Source organism: Lepidochelys kempii, chromosome 1 (genome assembly GCF_965140285.1).
Source record: "Lepidochelys kempii isolate rLepKem1 chromosome 1, rLepKem1.hap1, whole genome shotgun sequence".
NCBI classification, from domain to species: Eukaryota; Metazoa; Chordata; order Testudines; family Cheloniidae; genus Lepidochelys; species Lepidochelys kempii.
This window is the reverse complement of record NC_136380.1, coordinates 2,765,071-2,783,208: the sequence shown is the minus strand read 5'-3', so window position 1 is coordinate 2,783,208 and position 18,138 is coordinate 2,765,071. Positions and strand designations below refer to the sequence as shown.

The 18,138-nt window shown below is 45.7% G+C and overlaps 1 protein-coding gene and 1 pseudogene across 1 annotated transcript; both read left to right on the top strand.

The window, feature by feature from the left end:
* Window positions 1-2,886: 2,886 nt before the first annotated feature.
* Window positions 2,887-3,886, top strand: LOC144930775 (olfactory receptor 52E4-like; annotated as a pseudogene).
* Window positions 3,887-12,193: 8,307 nt separating this feature from the next.
* Window positions 12,194-14,323, top strand: LOC140896064 (olfactory receptor 52N2-like). The gene is made up of 2 exons (XM_073307091.2): window positions 12,194-12,955; window positions 14,186-14,323. The coding sequence occupies exons 1-2, from the start codon at window positions 12,194-12,196 to the stop codon at window positions 14,321-14,323; spliced, it is 900 nt and encodes a 299-aa protein (XP_073163192.2).
* Window positions 14,324-18,138: the final 3,815 nt, after the last annotated feature.

Genomic DNA, 18,138 nt, shown 5'->3' with positions numbered 1-18,138 from the left:
CAGATTTGGAAGTGACCTCTGGAGGTCATCTAGTCCAACCTGCTGCTCAAAGCAGGACCAATCCCCAATTTTTTCCCCAGATCCCTAAATGGCCCCCTCAAGGATTGAACTCACAACCCTGGGTTTAGCAGGCCAAGGCTCACACTACTGAGCTATCCCTCCTCTCAAAAAGTCAAACACCTGAGAGAAACATCAATCTAACCCCGGTGTAGACATGAAGAGGTAGACTTAAGAATTCTTCCGTCCACCTAGCTAGCACTTCTTGGGGAGGTGGATTACCTATGCTGCTGGAAAGAGTCCTGCCTTTAGTGTAAGTAGTGTCTACACAGAAACACTAAGTCAGCTCTGCTATAGCGTTTTAATTGTAGACAAGCCTGCAGGCAGATTTTGCAAAAAATTCAGTCTGGATCTGCCAACATGGAGAGTTGGAGAATCCACCACTTCCCTTCACAGTTTGTTCCAGCAGTTAACTACCCTCAGTGCTGAACATTTGGTCATTATTTCCAGCTGGAATTTGTCTGCGTTCTGCTTCTACCCCTTGGGCCTTGCTTTGCCTTTCTCCTCTAGATTACAGAGTGCATCAGTACCCACAGTTATCTCGCCATGAAAGTGTCCGCTTGATCAGTTTTTTTGATAAGTTAAATAGATGAAATCCTTCAAGTTTTTCATGGTCCAGCTTTTTCTCCAGCCTCCAATCATTTTTGTGGCTCTTTTCGGCACCCTCTCCAATTTTTCAACATCCTTTTAAAATGTGGACCTCAGAAATTGATGCATATGGTTTCACCAATGCCATGTACAGAGGTAAAATCCTTCTCCTTCTCCTGCTCCAACTCACCCTCCCCTGTTTATGCATCCAAGGATCATATCAGCCCTTTTGGCCACAGCATCACACTGGGAGCTCACAAAGAGCTGGTTTTACACAATGACGTCTAAATCCTGTTCAGGATCCTTGCATTGCATAATACAGTGTCCAAGACTGCGGGTCAGGCCTGCATTTCCTGTTATGAGAGGATACATTTGCATCTGACTGTATTAAAACATTTTGTTTGCATGGGACACTCTTACCAATGTTCCAGATCAGTCGGTATGCCTGCCCTGTCCTCCTCATTTTCACCACTCTGCCAATCTTTGGGTCATCTGAAAATTTTATCTGCAGTGATTTTCTGTGTCCTCTCAGATCATTGATGAAAATACTGCCTAGCATTGGGTCTAGAACTGATCCCTTCAGAATGCCACTAGAAACAGACCCGTTCACTGGCAATAGCCGATTAACAATTGATTTCTGAGATCTGTCAGTTCAACAGTTTTAGTCTATTTTATTTGTGCACAACTGATATTGTAGAGTGTTAATTATCTTATCTCAGAGTTTTCCCTGATATATCAAATGCCTCAGGAAAATCAAAGCTGATTACATCTGCATGGTTCCCTTGCTCAGTCAAATGTGTAATCTATTAAAGGGAGGAAATCAGGTTTATTTGATGAGACTGGGTTTGCATAAACAGTGTTGTTGAATGGCATTTCTTATATTATCAATTTTTTTTTCTTGAACTAATTCCATACCAGCTTTTCCATTGCTTCCTAACCTTCGCAAATCTTTTTTTTTAAATAGTACCTTAATTTTTTTTAATACTTTACATGTAACAGAGGAATTTCCTTAAAACTTTTCTAGGATTCCTTTTGTTCTTAATATACTTAATAACCTCCTTTTTTGTAATCCTCAGCCTGCCAACTTTGGATTTTCCCCTGATGTCTTCAGTGTCCCTTATCAGTTTTCATAACTTCTGTTATGAGTTGCTGGCTATTTTCCCTTTTTCCCATTGATATACATATATCTTCCCCACCCTAATTACTGCCTTCACTTTGCAACTGGACCTGCTTTTTAGCCAAAGGTTTTCAGCATCTTGACGGAGCAATCATGCCTTTCTTGCTATCTCATGATCTCTTTTTAAAAACACTCTCAATTTGCATTCACATTTTTTGTCTAATTATTTCCTTCCAATCAGTTTTGATGAGAGTTTTCCTCAGCTTTGGGGAATTAGCACTTTAAAAGCACTAAGTGTCTATAGAAAGTACTGGTTTGGTGTTCTTCTCTGTTTCTCCATTTGAATGTAATCAGTTCCGTTCTTTATTTTGCTGTCCTCTATTATATGTTCCCCTTGTTTGTCTCTTCTCTAAACAGCCTCAGACTTTTCAGTCTGTCCACATATGGCAGCCTCCCCATTCTCAGAGCCTGTCTTGGAATCCCCTTTTTATTTGCTAGATCATTTATAGAGGCCAGGTAACCAAAACTGAGCACATATCCAAAGCAGATTAGTTTCCATTGCATTCTGAAGGCATCCAGATATTGTTTTTATTTTGGCCACTGCTGTGAAGGAGCGGGTGTTTCTCCGGAGCTGTTATCAGTGATGCCCAGGCCCTTTCTCTGAGGTGTTTTCTAGTTGGGATGTTTCCAAGGTTTGGGGTTTTCTCTACTCTTATATTTTAAGCAACCAGATGACAAATGGGAACTCCCTACATGGATTCTCTAGCCTGGCTTTCATTGTGTTAAGGAACAATGATTGATAACCAATATTCACACTCGTGTTTCCTGTTGATGCCTCTTAAGGTTTCCCCCACTAAGACATGTAAGAATTATTGATGCATGGAGCATCATCATATATTGAATTGGCATAAGAAGGGTCAGTTGTTCAAAATTCATTTATTTAAATAATAAGAATGTCATTTCTCTGTGTATGAAGAGCAACCAATCTACTTCACTCACAAGAACAGTCTCCGCTAGTGTATGTAGTGTCTCATATTAACATTGTCTCTCCATCTACGCATTTGTAAAGCGACCATCACCCTGCACCCTGGGGACATACAAGAAGTGACGGGAAACTACAGTGTATGTGGGAGACACCATTCTGCCTCAGAGTTGGACACCTTCTCCCCTACTCCATGTCAGATTCCAACACAACTGACTTCACAAATCCCTCCACCTTCATCTTGATGGGCATTCCTGGCCTGGAGGCTGCTCATGTCTGGATCTCCATCCCCTTCTGCACCATATACACCATAGCCATCTTGGGAAACGTCAGCATCTTGTTCATCGTGAAGATAGAGCCGAGCCTCCATGGGCCCATCTATTATTTCCTCTGCATGCTGTCTGTTACCGACCTGGTCCTGTCTACGTCCACCATGCCAAAAATGTTGAACATCTTCTGGTTCAATTCCACTGAGATAGATTTCAGTGCCTGCCTCACCCAGATGTACTTCATTCACTGTTTCTCAGCAATGGAGTCTGGGATCTTAGTGGCCATGGCTTTGGATCGCTACGTGGCCATCTGCCATCCCCTGAGACATTCTACCATCCTCACAAATTCTGTTGTGGCCAAGATTGGCCTGGCCATGGTGCTGCGCAGTAGCATACTTGCATTCCCCTATCCCTTCCTGGCAAGGTGTTGGCCATACTGTAGAACCAACATCATCCCCCACTCATACTGTGAGCACATAGCTGTGGTGAATTTGGCCTGTGCCGACACCCGCCTCAGTAGTTATTATGGCCTCTTTATTCTATTCTCTGTGATCTGTCTGGATGTTTTTTTTTATCACCGTGTCATATATCCAGATCCTCAGGGCCATCTTCAGCCTCCCCACAAAGGATGCCCGACTCAAGACTTTTGGGACCTGCGGCTCCCACCTTTGTGCCATCTTGGTTTTTTACATTCCAGATTTCTTCTCTTCCATCACACATCGGTTTGGCCACAATGTGCCCTTGCATTTCCTCATTCTCATGGACAATGTGTACCTTTTGGTGCCCCCCTTGTTACACCCTATCATCTATGGTGTGAGGACCAAACAGATCCGGGAAAGGCTGCTCCGGCTCTTTCCTCATAAAGGGACCTAAAAGTTTTCTCCTCGTGATTGGGGTCTCAGGCTGAGCTCTGTGTAGAGCTGGCTGGTGATATGGTGCTGGGCCCCCTTCCCTGAATCACTTGTGGGAATCACTTGTGGGCCCCTTCCCAGAATCACTTGTGGGAATCACTTGTGGGAATCACTTGTGGCAGTGGGAGAATTCTAGTTTGGATATTAGGAAAAAACGTCAAACATTCCTTCAAAGCTTGTAACATCTTTACCCCTTACCCGCTTTCCCATTAAATCTTTCTCTTTTTTTACCATATTCCACAGTACTCATATCAGCACCCCTCTTAAGATACCCAGATTTCACTCCTTATGTTTCAGGGGTAATCTGAAATTGTTCCAAAATAATTTCTTTGAATTTACAATACTCTAAAGCATTCTCAATTGGCATTTTATTGAGTGTATACAGAACTTTACCAGTTAACTTTGCAACTAAAGTGTTCATCTTCTGGTCATCAGGAATCACACATAGCCTCTCAAAGATAGTGAATTATTCAGCAATATCAATGGCCTCATTGTATGCAGGACACAACTGTTCCAATTTGTGGATTTTTGGAGAGGTGGAAATTTGTGGAGGGTTCTGGTTCTGCTTGTCCAGGAAGTCCAACAGGTGTTTCTGTGCTCCCTCTTTCTCCTTAATTTCTTGTTATTTTGGTTCCCTAGACCTACTCTTTTCAGCCTCCTCTCTGGCAGTCTCTGTCTTCTTTAGCTTAAAAATTCACCTATGTGCTTTTTCTTTTTCTGCTGCCTGCAATTTGAATAGCTCCAGTTTTGAAATTGTTTGCTGCTTTCTCTCATTTTGTTGCTTTTTCTGTCCCTACTTCCCTTTCTGAAATAAGGAAACAGAAAATAAAAACAATGGTGACCTATTTGATCTCCAGCCACCACGCTTAACAACTCTGCACAAGTGTATGAAGTTCAAATTTAACTCAGAACAACAAGGTGTGCATTTCACACTGCTTGTAATGCCACTGTGATGGACTTCCTCAGGATGCAATCTGCACTGCTGATCCCTCTAGCATATCAGTCTGGGCCCCCTCCCCTCTCAGGCTATGAGAAGCTTCAGTCACCTACAGGTCCTGCACTTACAAAAACGTTCACAGGCAGGGACACACCCAGTTGAGTTACATGAATGCTTTCACCAGCAACCCGTGAACCCACTGTAGCAAAGCTCCAGTCAAGTACCCCCAGTTCACCAGCCTAGGACACAGAGCTGACTGTCTTGTCCTGCTCATAAGCCTGAATGGTAAGTTTATTACTCATCTGCCCCTTCCTCATTGTGGAGAGGACAAATCACCAGCCCCTGATCCTGAGCAGATTTCCCTTTATACTTCAAACAACACACTGGTTTAGGTTAAAAAAATAAAACAGATTTATTAACTACAAGTAATAAGTGTTTCAAAGAAGATTACCTAAGAAATAAAGCAAAATTGCAAACTGAGTTCTATAAACTAGACAGGATTTGAATCAATGAGTGTCTCACCCTGATGGTAGAAACAGTTCCCCAATCCTCCATACATGGGCCGGGATTTCTTCTTTCCAGCCTGGGACCACCTGCCCGGTCACAGTCTTTTCCCTCTAGCCATGCTTTCAGGTGTTCAGTTGTGGGGGACAGGGAGTGAGACCAAGTGGTGACGTCACTTTCCCTTTTATAGCTTCTGCCAGGTGGATGGAATCTCGTTTTTCAAAATAAAGCCCACAGCAGTTAGTGGAAACGTACAGGCACAAGATTGAGTCCAGAATCATCTGAGTTGGTTACGTGCTCTTGCATGCTTCAGTGAGTCATAGAAGTGAGTCATATTCTGGTCCATGGCCCATTGTGCTCATTAATGGGGCATGAATTTGAATAGTCCATTCACAGTGTGCTGGCTCTACTGAATATAAACTACATTTTGGGAATGACCACAGGAACAAACACATTTGAAATGTAGGTACATAGGTCATTTCAAATCCCAAAATGAGACATGCATACAAATATGATGGTCATATTCAGCAAACCATAACTTTTCCATTGACACCTCATAGGACATATTTTGTACATGAATTGTTGCAATTACATAACAGTGGTTAATATGGAGGTGCCAATATGTTGTTTTGGGGTACATAGTGTCACAGCAATATATCTATCAAATGGTATCATCTTGTCCAACTAGTGCTCGAAGCAGGACCAACTCTACCTAAATCATCCCAGCCGGGACTTTCTCGAGCTGTGCCTTATAAACCTCTAATGCTAGAGATTCCACCACTACCCTAGGTAACCCATCCCAGTACTTGAACACCCTCCCAGTGAAATAGTTTTTCCTAATATCCAACCTAGACCTCCCCCACAGCAACTTGACATCATTGCTTCTTGTTCTGTCATCTGCCACCATTCAGAACAGCCTAGCGCCATCCTGTTTGGAACCCCCCTTCAGGTAGTTGAAGGCTGCTATCAAATCCTTCCCTCACTCTTCTCTTCTACAGACCAAATAACCCCAGTTCCTTCAGCTTCTCCTTGTAAATCATGTGCCCCAACCCTCTAATCATTTTTGTTGCCTTCCGATGGACTGTCTCCAATTTGTTCACATCCCTTCTGTAGTGCAGGGTCCAAAACTGGATGCAATACTCCAGATGTGGCCTCACCAGGGCTGAATAGAGGGGAATAATCACTTGCTTCGATCTACTGGCAATGCTTCATAGAATCATAGAATATCAGAGTTGGAAGGGACCTCAGGAGGTCATCTAGTCCAACCCCCTGCTCAAAGCAGGACCAGTCCCCACTGTTTGCCCCAGATCCCTAAATGGCCCCCTCCAGGATTGAACTCACAAGCCTGGGTTTAGCAGGCCAGTGCTCAAACCACTGAACTATCCCTCCCCCCTTCTATCCCTCCCCTGCTTCTACTAATGCAGCTCAATATGCCTTTAGCCTTCTTGGCAACAAGGGCACACTGCTGACTTATGTCCATGACCTGACATGACATGACTTTTGTGTAGACACGACTGACACCGAAGGCAGGGTTTCTTCCATCAGCATAGGTAACCCACTTCCCCAAGAGGTGATCGCTAGGTGGGCGTAAAAACTCTTCCATCTACCTTCTCGTGACAAAGATGACAAAGTGCTGGAATACAAGCCATATGATCAACGACAGAGAGAACTGGTTATGTTTAGTTTGGAAAAGAGGAGATTAAGTGGGGACATGATAGCAGTCTTCAGATACTTCAAAAGGCTGCCATAAAGAGCTGGAAGAAAGTTGTTCTGTCTTACCACAGGGGGCAGGAGAAGAGGGAATGTGTTCCAACTCTATTCGGTTACATTTCAAGTCTGAACATATAACACATGATAAAAGAAACTTGTTAACATAATGCATATTTGACCTGTGGAACTTATTGCCACTGACATTATTAGAGCGAAGAGCTCAGCTTAATGAGATACACAAACAGTTTGGACATTGTACGTGGTGCTGGTGGCATGACTTTTAGTTAAGACTGTCTAACCCTTTCAATAAGAAGACCTTATTTTCAGTTGCTTATAAGTTTGCCAAATTTTAGGCATTTGGACTGATATTTCCCAAGCTGCATGTGTGCTTCCAGCAGAATTGTTTTTTTAAAGTTTTCAGAATAACCGTCCAGCTGACTTTTCTCAGGAAACTAGGAGAAAATATGTCTTCCCCGAGTTATTTTTTTTTCTGATTGTTCCAATGAATTTCACTGAGGAGCCCTAGCCCTACCCCATAGGGTCTTATACCCTGCAAGTGCCCAGGATGGCTGGATCGATAGTAAACAGACAGATCTGGAGAAAGATGCCTGAGGGGAGACACAAGCACTTTCTGAAGACACACGCGGTGGTCGCTAAAGGATCAGAGATCAGTAGTTCTCATCAGTAACTATCATCCTATTGTGCAGCACCTTTCATTGAAGAATCTTGAAAACCCCTAGCAAAGGAAAGTCACTTTGAACATATCCCCATTATACAGATAGGTAAACTGAGGCATGGAGAGACATGACTTGGTCGAGGTCACACAGAGATTGAGTGGCAGGATGACAGGCAGAACCCAGGAATCCTGACTTTCCTGCCATAACCATGGTCTGTGTGTCACACCAAAAGGGAAATAGACTCCTGCTCTGGCAGAGACTGTTCATTTTGAGGATGCAGTGGAAAGGCTGGATGAGCAGAGCCTGAGTCTGCACGATCCCCTCATGGTGAATCTGAGGTTTTCAGAACTTACTGGAGTTTGTGAACTCCCCATTCCTGGGAAGCATCAACTGCAGGTGTCCACTTCTGTTCCCACTCAGATACCTGCCAACAAATCACAGTCACTGGGGTTACTTCTGGGGAACGGACTTAGTAAAAGCAACTAATCTAATCAAATGTTCCTGGGGATAGTGGCCTCGTCTTCCCCCCAAAGGTGCCATGGGAAAAGGGGCGCCCTGTAGACAGGATGGAGACTGGATTAGTGTTTCCATTGGATTTGTTCTTGCCCTCTCTGTTCGTTTCCTCCCAGTCTCTCCCTGGTGGAATTGAAAATTAATGTTTCAGGCTCAGTCAGACTTTCCAGCATGGCCCCAGTGTCAGGCTGCTTGAATTCCTATAACTGAACTCTCTGCCTGCTCATTGGGCTAATCTGGAGTATTTCTCTGTCAAGGTTCCTCCCCCACTCTGAACTCTAGGGTACAGATGTGGGGACCTGCATGAAAACCTCCTAAGCTTACTTTTACCAGCTTAGGTTAAAACTTCCCCAAGGTACAAATTAATTTTACCCTTTGCCCTTGGAATTTCCACTGCCACCACCAAAGTTTAACTGGGTTTACTGGGAAACGTAGTTTGGACATGTCTTCCCCCCCAAAAATCCTCCCAACCGTTGCACCCCACTTCCTGGGGAAGGTTTGGTAAAAATCCTCACCAATTTGCATAGGTGACCACAGACCCAAACTCTTGGATTTTAGAACAATGAAAAAGCATTCAGTTTTCTTACAAGAAGACTTTTAATACAAGTAAAGGAATCACCTCTGTAAAATCAGGATGGTAGATACCTTACAAGGGAATTAGATTCAAAACATAGAGAATCCCTCTAGGCAAAACCTTAAGTTACAAAAAAGACACACAGACAGGGATAGTCATTCTATTCAGCACAGCTATTTTCTCAGCCATTTAAAGAAATCATAATCTAACACATATCTAGCTAGATTACTTACTAAAAGTTCTAAGACTCCATGCCTGTTCTGTCTCCGGCAAAAGCAGCATACAGACAGCCACAGACCCTTTGTTTCTCTTCCTCCTCCCAGCTTTTGAAAGTATCTTGTCTCCTCATTGGTCATTTTGGTCAGGTGCCAGCGAGGTTACCTTTAGCTTCTTACCCCTTTACAGGTGAGAGGATTTTTCCTCTGGCCAGGAGGGATTTTAAAGGTGTTTACCCTTCCCTTTATATTTATGATGTTCTCCCATGCAGAGCACTTGAGCTTTTAACTACTGGAATGAGGCTGAACAAATTTTCCTCTCCGAACTGAACAGAGGTGCTGTGTCCACCTGTATTCAAGTTACTAACACTCTGTAGCTGGCAAGCATGGTTTGACCTTCATCTGTAGCTATTGCAAAGGGGGGCTAGGACCTGATTTACTTTTTTTATCAATAGACTCATAGGGTTCAAGGTCAGAGGGGAGCATTAGATCATACAGTCTGGCGTCCTGTATAACACACACCATTACATTTCACTCATTTACCCCTGTATTGAGCTTCATAACTAGTGTGTGATTAAGACCTGGTCTACACAAATATTTTATATCATCTTCTAGTATGACCCCCTGCCCAGATGCAGGATTTTTTGCATTTAAACCATCCTAGACAGATGACTGTCCAACTTTTTTTGGAAAACCTCCAGCTAAGGTGCTTCCACGGTCTCCCGAGGCGTCTGTTCCATTTTCCGCCTGTTCTTACACTGAGGAAGTTTTTCCTGAGATTTCATCTCAATCTGCTACGCTGGAGTTTGAACACATTGGCTCTTGTTCCACTGGCTGCGGTAAGACAGAACAACTTTTCTCCATTTTTATGTCAGCCCTTCAAGTATCTGAAGACCATTGTCATGTCCCTCCTCAGCCTGCTCTTTTCCAAATTAAACATATCCATTTCCTTCAGGCTTTGCTCATATGGCCTGCATTCCATCCCTTGGATCACCTTTGTCTCTTAGCTCTAGACCATTTTCAGTTTTTCTACATCCTTCTCCAGCTGAGGCCTAATGAGCACTGAGTAGAGGAATACTATTGCCTCCCATGACCTCCATGCTATGCCTTTGTTAATGCAATCCATAATTGCATTTTCTTTTTTTCCAGTTGCAAAAAAATCCACCCCCCTGAGAGATGTCGCTATATCAACCTAACCCGGGTGTAGACAGCATGAGGTCATTGGAAGAATTCTTCCATCAGCCTTTCAGGGGAGTGGGTTACCTACTCTGATGGGAGAACGCCCTGCCATTGGCTTAAGTAATGTCTACATTGAAGTGCTATGGCAGCGCTGCTGGAGCATTTTATGTGTAGAGAAATCAGATTTTATTTCAACTCCCTTGACTATCCAAATGTGGACTCTCACTGAAGCATGAAATTGGGTTTATTTGACAAGACCAGTTTTCCATAAACCTTATTGTTTCCTGGCATTAATTATATTCCTAGAATTTTTCTGAACTAATTCCATACAAGCTTTTTCATTATTTCCTAACCTTGTCAAATCTTTTTTTAATCTTTCCCTTTATTTTTAATACTTCTCATTTAACACAGAAATGTCCTTTATTTGTATTTATTTATTTAGGCTCTGCTGCTGCCTGATTGCTTATTTCTGGTTCTGAGTGAGGTGTGTGGTTGATTGGTCAGTTTGTAACTCTGGTGTTCACAACTCCAAGTTTCTACTGTAGATTCTGTTTAGCATCTTCCTTGACAGCTAATGGACTTGAAAGGATTACATAAACTCATGTGATATGAGTACCTCAAACTGCTCCTTTCCAAATGCAGAACAAAACTATTTCTTGAACCTTTTCCACCTTTTCTGCAACATTAACAAGTTTTCTTTCTCCTTCTAGGAATTGGCCCCAAACTTTTGTAGGATTTCTTTTGTTCTTTAGATTCTTAATAACCTCCTTTTTGTGATCCTTAACTATGGCATTGTCAAGTCAGGTCGGAATTGAAAACCTGCTTTTTCCAGGAACATAAGCATAATAAGTGCCTGAGGAGAAAAGTGGAACTCTTGATGGAGGAAATGTCATCAAAAGGGCAGGTGAGCAGATTCATTCGGTGCTTTGCCAACAACATCCATAAAGGACAGATTGGGTCCTGCAGGTATGGCTGATCACTAATCTAGGAGTGGAGCCCTGAAAGGCAGACAAATGGAAGACTCCTCTGCACTGGCAACTCCTGCAGCACAGCTGGTTCAAAATGTATCAACTCCATCCTTCCTTCGATCCAAACCAGTGAAGTCAAGAGGGGCACGCTCACACATAGGTAAAATAGCACCCTCATATTAACTGCCCAGGCTATTGTGCCACATCACATGGAGAGGACACTCCATCCTTGCTGGCAGCATGGATACAACATGGAAGGTGGCAGTTACGGGTTATAAGTTCTCACTTGATTGGCATAGAGTAGGGCACCAAGGGTTACCTTCAATGGTGGGAGGAACCACTGCACTCCATTTGTCAGCCATCACCCACCACATACCCGAGCAGCCCCCGGACAGTTAGGTGCTGAACCACCATGCCTCATGGGGTGTGCGGGCTAAACCAAAAGTTCAATGATGGATGGAAACCTTGCACCTGGCAAAAATAAGAAACCATGAACTTTCCGGCTTGACAGCTGGAATGTCAGGACCATGTGTCCGGCACTGACAGAGAATGATGACATACAATACACAAGCAGCATACGGAAGTTAACTTCGATAGACCGTGAGCTGTACAAACTCAGTGTTGACATTGCAGCACTTCAGGAAATAAGACTTGAATACGCAGAACAGAATTGAATCATTAGAACAACAGGGAGTGCTGGAAAAGGGGAATCCCACATACAGTAGCCTGATCTGGCCCATATTAAATGCTTCAGGAGATTGAGAGTGGATTTTAGAAAAAATAGTAAAGCTACACCCCCATAGCAACAATAGTGGCAGATCTAGCTCTAGTGATGGCAAGAACACAGGGCCCCCTAGACGGTTCTCTGTCATAGATTAGGCAAATTGTTTTTTCACCATCCCATTGCATCCCAATTCTTGGCCTGCTTTGCCTTACTTTTAAGGGACAACAGTACTTATTCAAAAGAGTCTTCCCCAGTAGACTTCTGCTCCATGTATGTGATAGCCATCTGGGGGAACTTCACCATCCTGTTCATTGTGAAGATGGAGCCAAGCCTTCATGGGCCCATGTACTATTTCCTCTGTATGCTGGCCGTCACTGACCTGGTCCTGTGCACTTGCACCCTTTCCAAAGCACTGAGCATCCTCTGGTTTAATTCCAGGGAGGTAGATTTCAATGCCTGCCTCACCGAGATGTTCTTCATTCACTGCTTTTTGGACATGGCTATGGCTTTTGACCACTATGTGGCCATCTGTGATCCTCTGAGACATTCCATCATCCTGAGAAACCCCATTGTGGCCAAGATCAGCTTGGCTGTGGTGATGCGTGACTGCATGCTTGTAATGCCCTGTCCCTTGCTGGCAAGGCAGTTGCCATATTGCAGAACCAACATCGTCCCCCACTCCTACTGTGAGCACATAGCTATGGTGAATCTGGCCTGTGCAGACATTCACATCAATAGTTATTACGGCCTCTTTAATGGCAATCTTGGTGATCAGTCTGGATGTGTTTTTTATCGCTGTGTCCTATATCCAGATCCTCAGGCCATCTTCAGCCTCCCCACAAAGGATGCCCGGCTCAAGACTTTTCAGACCTGTGCCTCCCACCTCTGTGCCATTTTAGCCTTTTATATCTCAGGTCTGTTCTCCGTCCTCATGTACCAGATTGGCCACAATATGGACCTGCATTTAAATGTTCTCTTTACCAATATGTGCCTCCTGGTGCCCCGCATGCAAAACCCTGTCATTTTTTATGTGAGGACCAAACAGATCCGGGACAGGCTGCTGTGGCTCTTTACTCATAAAGGGACCTAAAGTTTACTCCTGGAGCTCCATGGACAGCTGGCTTTTGACATGATGCTGGGCCCTCCTCCTTGAATCCCTGACTTGACAGTCAGAAAGACATTAATCCCCTTCCTGACCTTACTGTGTACTGTCAGGGTGACAAACTGGGGAATAGGTCTATGTACAACTCATTGAGTTGACACCTTTTTAATTGCTTGTATTGGACCCCCAAGCCTCCCCCCTTGCCCCACCTCTTCCAACAAGGCCCCGCCCTGCTCTGCCTCTTCCCCTCCAAGGCCCTGGCCTGGTTGCTTGCTCCTCTCCTCTCCTCCCCATGTCATGTGCTGGATCATCTCCTTGTCCCTCCTCCCCCCACCCCCCATTTAAGGTTTTGGTAGGGGTGACAACTTTAAACATGATTCAAGGGGCTACTTAGGCACTAAAAACTATTTTTTTCACAGATAACTTACCAATTATCTGACTGGAGAACTGTATCTAATTCCTATGTAAAAGAAAGAAAAATAAATAAATATTAGACCCCCTCAGCTCTGATACAAAAATGTTCTGGCATCTTGGGGCAAGGAGAGGCAACCAGGGGCCTATGTAGATGTTTTTTTTTCATGGAGGGCTCTTATTCCATCCCTGGCTGGACTCCAGCATCAGTGCCCCAGTGAAAGGAGACTTGTGAGCAGTGGGGAAGACTAGAGACCCCGCTACAGGTGACCCAGGAGAGCCAGGAGGGACAATGGGAGATGTATTGGGCCCTGCATGAACAAATGGGGCAGCTGCTCTATGAACAGCAGGCCCTTGTAAGACTCCTGAGGAAGGAATCCAAGAGAAAAGCCCTGCAGCAGGGCCAGGAGGCCAGTGGCGGAGTATAGAGCTTGTTACTCCTGCAGGAGGTGTGGACATTTAAGGAGGAATTGTCCCTACTGGGATGGGGGCAAGGAGCCTCACCCAGAGAAGGGGAAGGGACATGGCCCTGGGAATGCCTGCTGGGTGAGGAAACCCAAGGGACAACAGACCTGTTGGGCCTGTGGGCAACATGGACACCTACAGTGGGAGTGCCCAGGCCCCAGGTGGAGGGTCCAGTTGAAGCCCAGTGAGAAGGGGCCCAAGGCAGCAGAGAGGCAGGGAGTCTGCTTTGGCTGCCACGAGTGGGGCCATATTAAAGGGCACTGCCCCTTCTGGGGAGGGCAGCCGAAGAAGGAGGTGCCTGGGGACCAAGAAGTGTCAAAGATGAGCGACGTCAACATGGCAGTGAAGGCGGTAGACCTGCCTGAGAGCCACCAGCATGAGGTGGCAGAAAAGGGGACTGAGACGGAGTGGGCCCAGTGAGAGGTTGGGACCCAGGCTGTGAGGGAGCAGCCTACAATGGGAACCAAGACCCTGACATTACAGGGTCAGGAGGATGTTAGCCAATGGACGTGGCTGACGGCTGTGGGACAGGCCCACTAGACAGCAGAGGTGGAGCTGCAGAAATTCCACAAGGAGAAGGAAGACCTGACCCTGAAGTTGAAGGAAAATGAAGAGACGTGAGGGTGGCTGGTGAGACATCTCCGGATTGCACAGGGTAGAGGACTCCCCTACCCCAGGGCATGGTATTTTGAGGGGGGGGGGGGTGTGGAGCAGGGTAGTCACCCTGCTCCAGTTTGGATGGGGTTAAAAACAGCCCTGGGAAAGGGCTGCCCCGGGGAGTCAATCACGAGCGGGCTTGAGGCAGGCAATCAGGGCCCAGCAGGACAAGTATAAGAAGGGCTCCTGGGGAAAAGGAAGTGAGTCTTGCTGCAGCAGTGGATCAAGAAGGACCTAGCTGCCTGGGAGAGACAGGGGAACCTTGGACAGAGCAGTGCTGGGGAAGAGCAAACCAAGCTGGGGAGCTCTGGCCTGGCGACCTCCCAGGCTGAGGCCTTGCAGCAAAGGCCTGAGGATATACTAGGGAGGCAGCCAAGCCAAGAAAAGGCCTAAATGTGGCTTCCACAACCTCTCTCCTGTGCATACATATACCACGACTACCACTACATATACCACGACTACCAGCTCCTTCCCAGAACTGCACATAAGTCAATGTCTGAAGAGGTCCACAAACTTTGGACCTGGTTGGTAAGTTACCATGCAGTTCTTCTGGTTATTGCAAACCCAGCTATCTATGTCTCTAATATCAGAGGGGTAGCCGTGTTAGTCTGGATCTGTAAAAGCGGCAAAGAGTCCTGTGGCACCTTATAGACTAACAGACATATTGGAGCATAAGTTTTGGTGGGTGAATACCCACTTCGTCGGACACATGTAGTGGAAATTTCCAGAAGCAGGTATAAATACGCAAGCTAATATTTATACCTGCCTCTGGAAATTTCCACTACATGCATCTGACGAAGTGGTTATTCACCCATGAAAGCTTATGCTCCCATACGTCTGTTAGTCTATAAGGTGCCACAGGACTCTTTGCCGCTTTTATGTTTCTAATGATTGAATCCCCCATAACTATTAACCGTTTCTCCCTAATAATTGGAGTTGCCTCCTCCAGAGAGTTATCCTCAGTATGAGAGGGTCCCAAGGCATCATCTAGAAGGAGGGTCCCAACTGCTCCAATTTGATGTTTTCCTTCCCTGAGACTTTCATCCTCCTCAGCATCACAGAGGCTGTCAGACCAGGGGTGGGACCATTCTGCTCTGTCCCGGGAAGTCTCATCTATGTAGCTCTCTTGTCTCCCTTAGCTCCTCCAATTCAGCCATTGTGGTCTCCAAAGTCCATACATGGTCCTTAAGCACCTAACTCCCTCTGATTTGGGCTTCTAGGGGCTTGGCTGATGGGATGGAGATGGGGGCAGTCAAGGCTGATTCCCCACTCAGGCACTTAGAGTGCAGAAGGTGGGGGCCCGCAAAAGACCTTAAAATACCTTGCCACTCCAGGCTTGTATTAAACTCCCAAGGTTACAGATTCTCCCTTGCCCTGGGTCGTGTTTCTGCCACCACCCAAATGCAACACCTCCTTAGAACCCAGGAAGGCTCCCTTGGGAATTCCTTCCTGTGAGACATCCTCAGCTCCTTCACCCCTCCTCTACGGAAGAGTCGAGAAAAGAATCGAGGAAAAGAACCAGCTCTTGCCACCCGCTGAATCTGAAACCCTTTGTTCCTGCTAGTAGATAACTGAATAATGCGCACAGACACCCTCTTCTTCTTAAGACACAAGAATCAAATCATGTTCTTAAAAAGATGATTTTTATTGAAAAAAAAGAAGAAAGAAAACACACCTGGAAAATCAAGGATGTTGCTAGATGTTAAAGAGCAACTGGAAAAGACTAAACCCCAGAAATTGCTTCTCTGGGGTTCAGCTTAAAGATTACAAAACGGAAAAAGCACCTTTGTTTAGCACAGAGGACTCAACAAGCCCAAAATAAAGAGAGAATCCTGATCACATCTAACAAAACATTTTGTGCTACTTACATATTTGTAGTTTCAAATGAATAATTCTAGGTAGGAATGCTGAGGAATTTTCATGCCTGGCCCAAGCTTCTTACAGCATACCTCTGGGATGGTCTCTCCAGGCGAGAGAACAAACCAAACAACAGATGACAGAGCAGAAGTTTTTTTTTTTTTTCCAATTTGAAAGTTTCTACCCTTCCCATTGACTCTTTTGGCCAGGTGCCCACTCACTTCCTCTTACCTAAGCATTTCAGTTAGACTTCTTAACCTTTACAGGTAAGGCAATAGTGTACAGCTACTAAGAAGGATTTTTATTGCTAACTGACTGGCTGGGTGTCCATAAAAGGGTGCTACCCTCCCCCCACATTTACCACAGAGGCATATTTTCATGTGGGATTGTCATCTGTGAGCCCTCTCCTGGAGCGGGATGCCTAGGACAGATCACCATTTTCTCATGAGAGACCCGAGAGAGACATGGGACACCCAGATCCAAAATCTTTGATCTATCTGACTTCAAACAGGGACTTAAACACAGGTCTCCACATCCCCCAGGAGTGCCCTGAGCACCAGGCAAATGGCTGTTCGGTGTGGAGCTCTCAGTCTGTCCGTCTGGAGCTCTTCTACTTTATAGAAATAAACCTTAAGTGGCACAGGGCTTTGAATCTGGGTCTCTCACACTCCAGGTGAGGGTGCTAAACCGCCGGGCTATGGGACATTGTGGGTGTGCACATGCAGGGACACACATCCACACACATCATGGATGCATGTGAAAAACACACAGACACATGGACGCACGTGCATGTAGACACATGCATTTCCAGCCTGCAAGGCTGCATCCAGAAGTCATAATGGATTTGGCCTCTGGTGGAACCTGAGGCTCCTGCAGGGTCAGGCAGCGGATGAGCCGGGGTTTGAGAAAGGCAGCGGCGCCTAAGTTCAGTATTTACCCAGGTGCCTTTGTGGATCTAGCCCCTGGAAGCATTTCTGGAAGATGCTTTAGTCAAACACAAGTTGAGGATGTTCAGTTCCAAGGGTGCTGGCTGGCGTCGCTTGGAGGAAACAGCTGCATTCCCGGACGTCCACCTCTCACTTTCAGAGAACTCTTTCCTCTTTTCTTTGCACAAGGAGAAGCTCCCTGCAGCAAAACACATTTGTATCGGCTCTTCCCTTCCTCCAGTGGCTCTCGTGTTCCAGCTGCTGCCCTGCTCGGACCCGGGCAACGCCCCTGTATCATCTTTGTGTCTGAAGATTATTGGTTATGTACTGGTATCAGTGGAGCAGTGCCCGTGAGTGGCCAGAGCAGCGGTGCTCGGGGGTCAGGGCTCTTGGTTTCTATTCCCAGCTCTGCCACCGACCCATTGTGTGGCCTTGGGCAAATCACTTTACCTCTGCATGGCTCAGTCCCTCCTTGACATGGGGATGACGCTGCCTAGCAGCCTAGCGAAAGGAATTCGAGAAAAAGCGTCATGCAGAGCGTATGTTAGACTCAGCTTCACTGTTCAGCTTCAGCCCCTAAGAAATGGGTGCCCTGTAGCTCCAGATGGGGGGCTGTGTACATGTGTAAATATCCAGCTAATGGCAGGTGGGCTGTTTATCTCACTCCCGGTGAGCTATCAAAGCCACCCCGGCCTCTGCCCAGCATCCCAGCTTCCCAGCTAATGAAGGGGCTGATCCTTCTGCCTCTCTCAGCTGTTGTTCACCTAGATACCAACCTGATCTCTTGCTATGCCC

Coding starts and splice junctions, on each gene's coding strand:
- LOC140896064 (XM_073307091.2), top strand. CDS start 12,194: ATGTATGTGATAGCCATCTGGGGGAACTTCACCATCCTGTTCATTGTG. Junction 12,956..14,185: donor AAAACCCTGTCATTTTTTAT/GTGAGGACCAAA, acceptor TGGGGAGGGCAG/CCGAAGAAGGAGGTGCCTGG.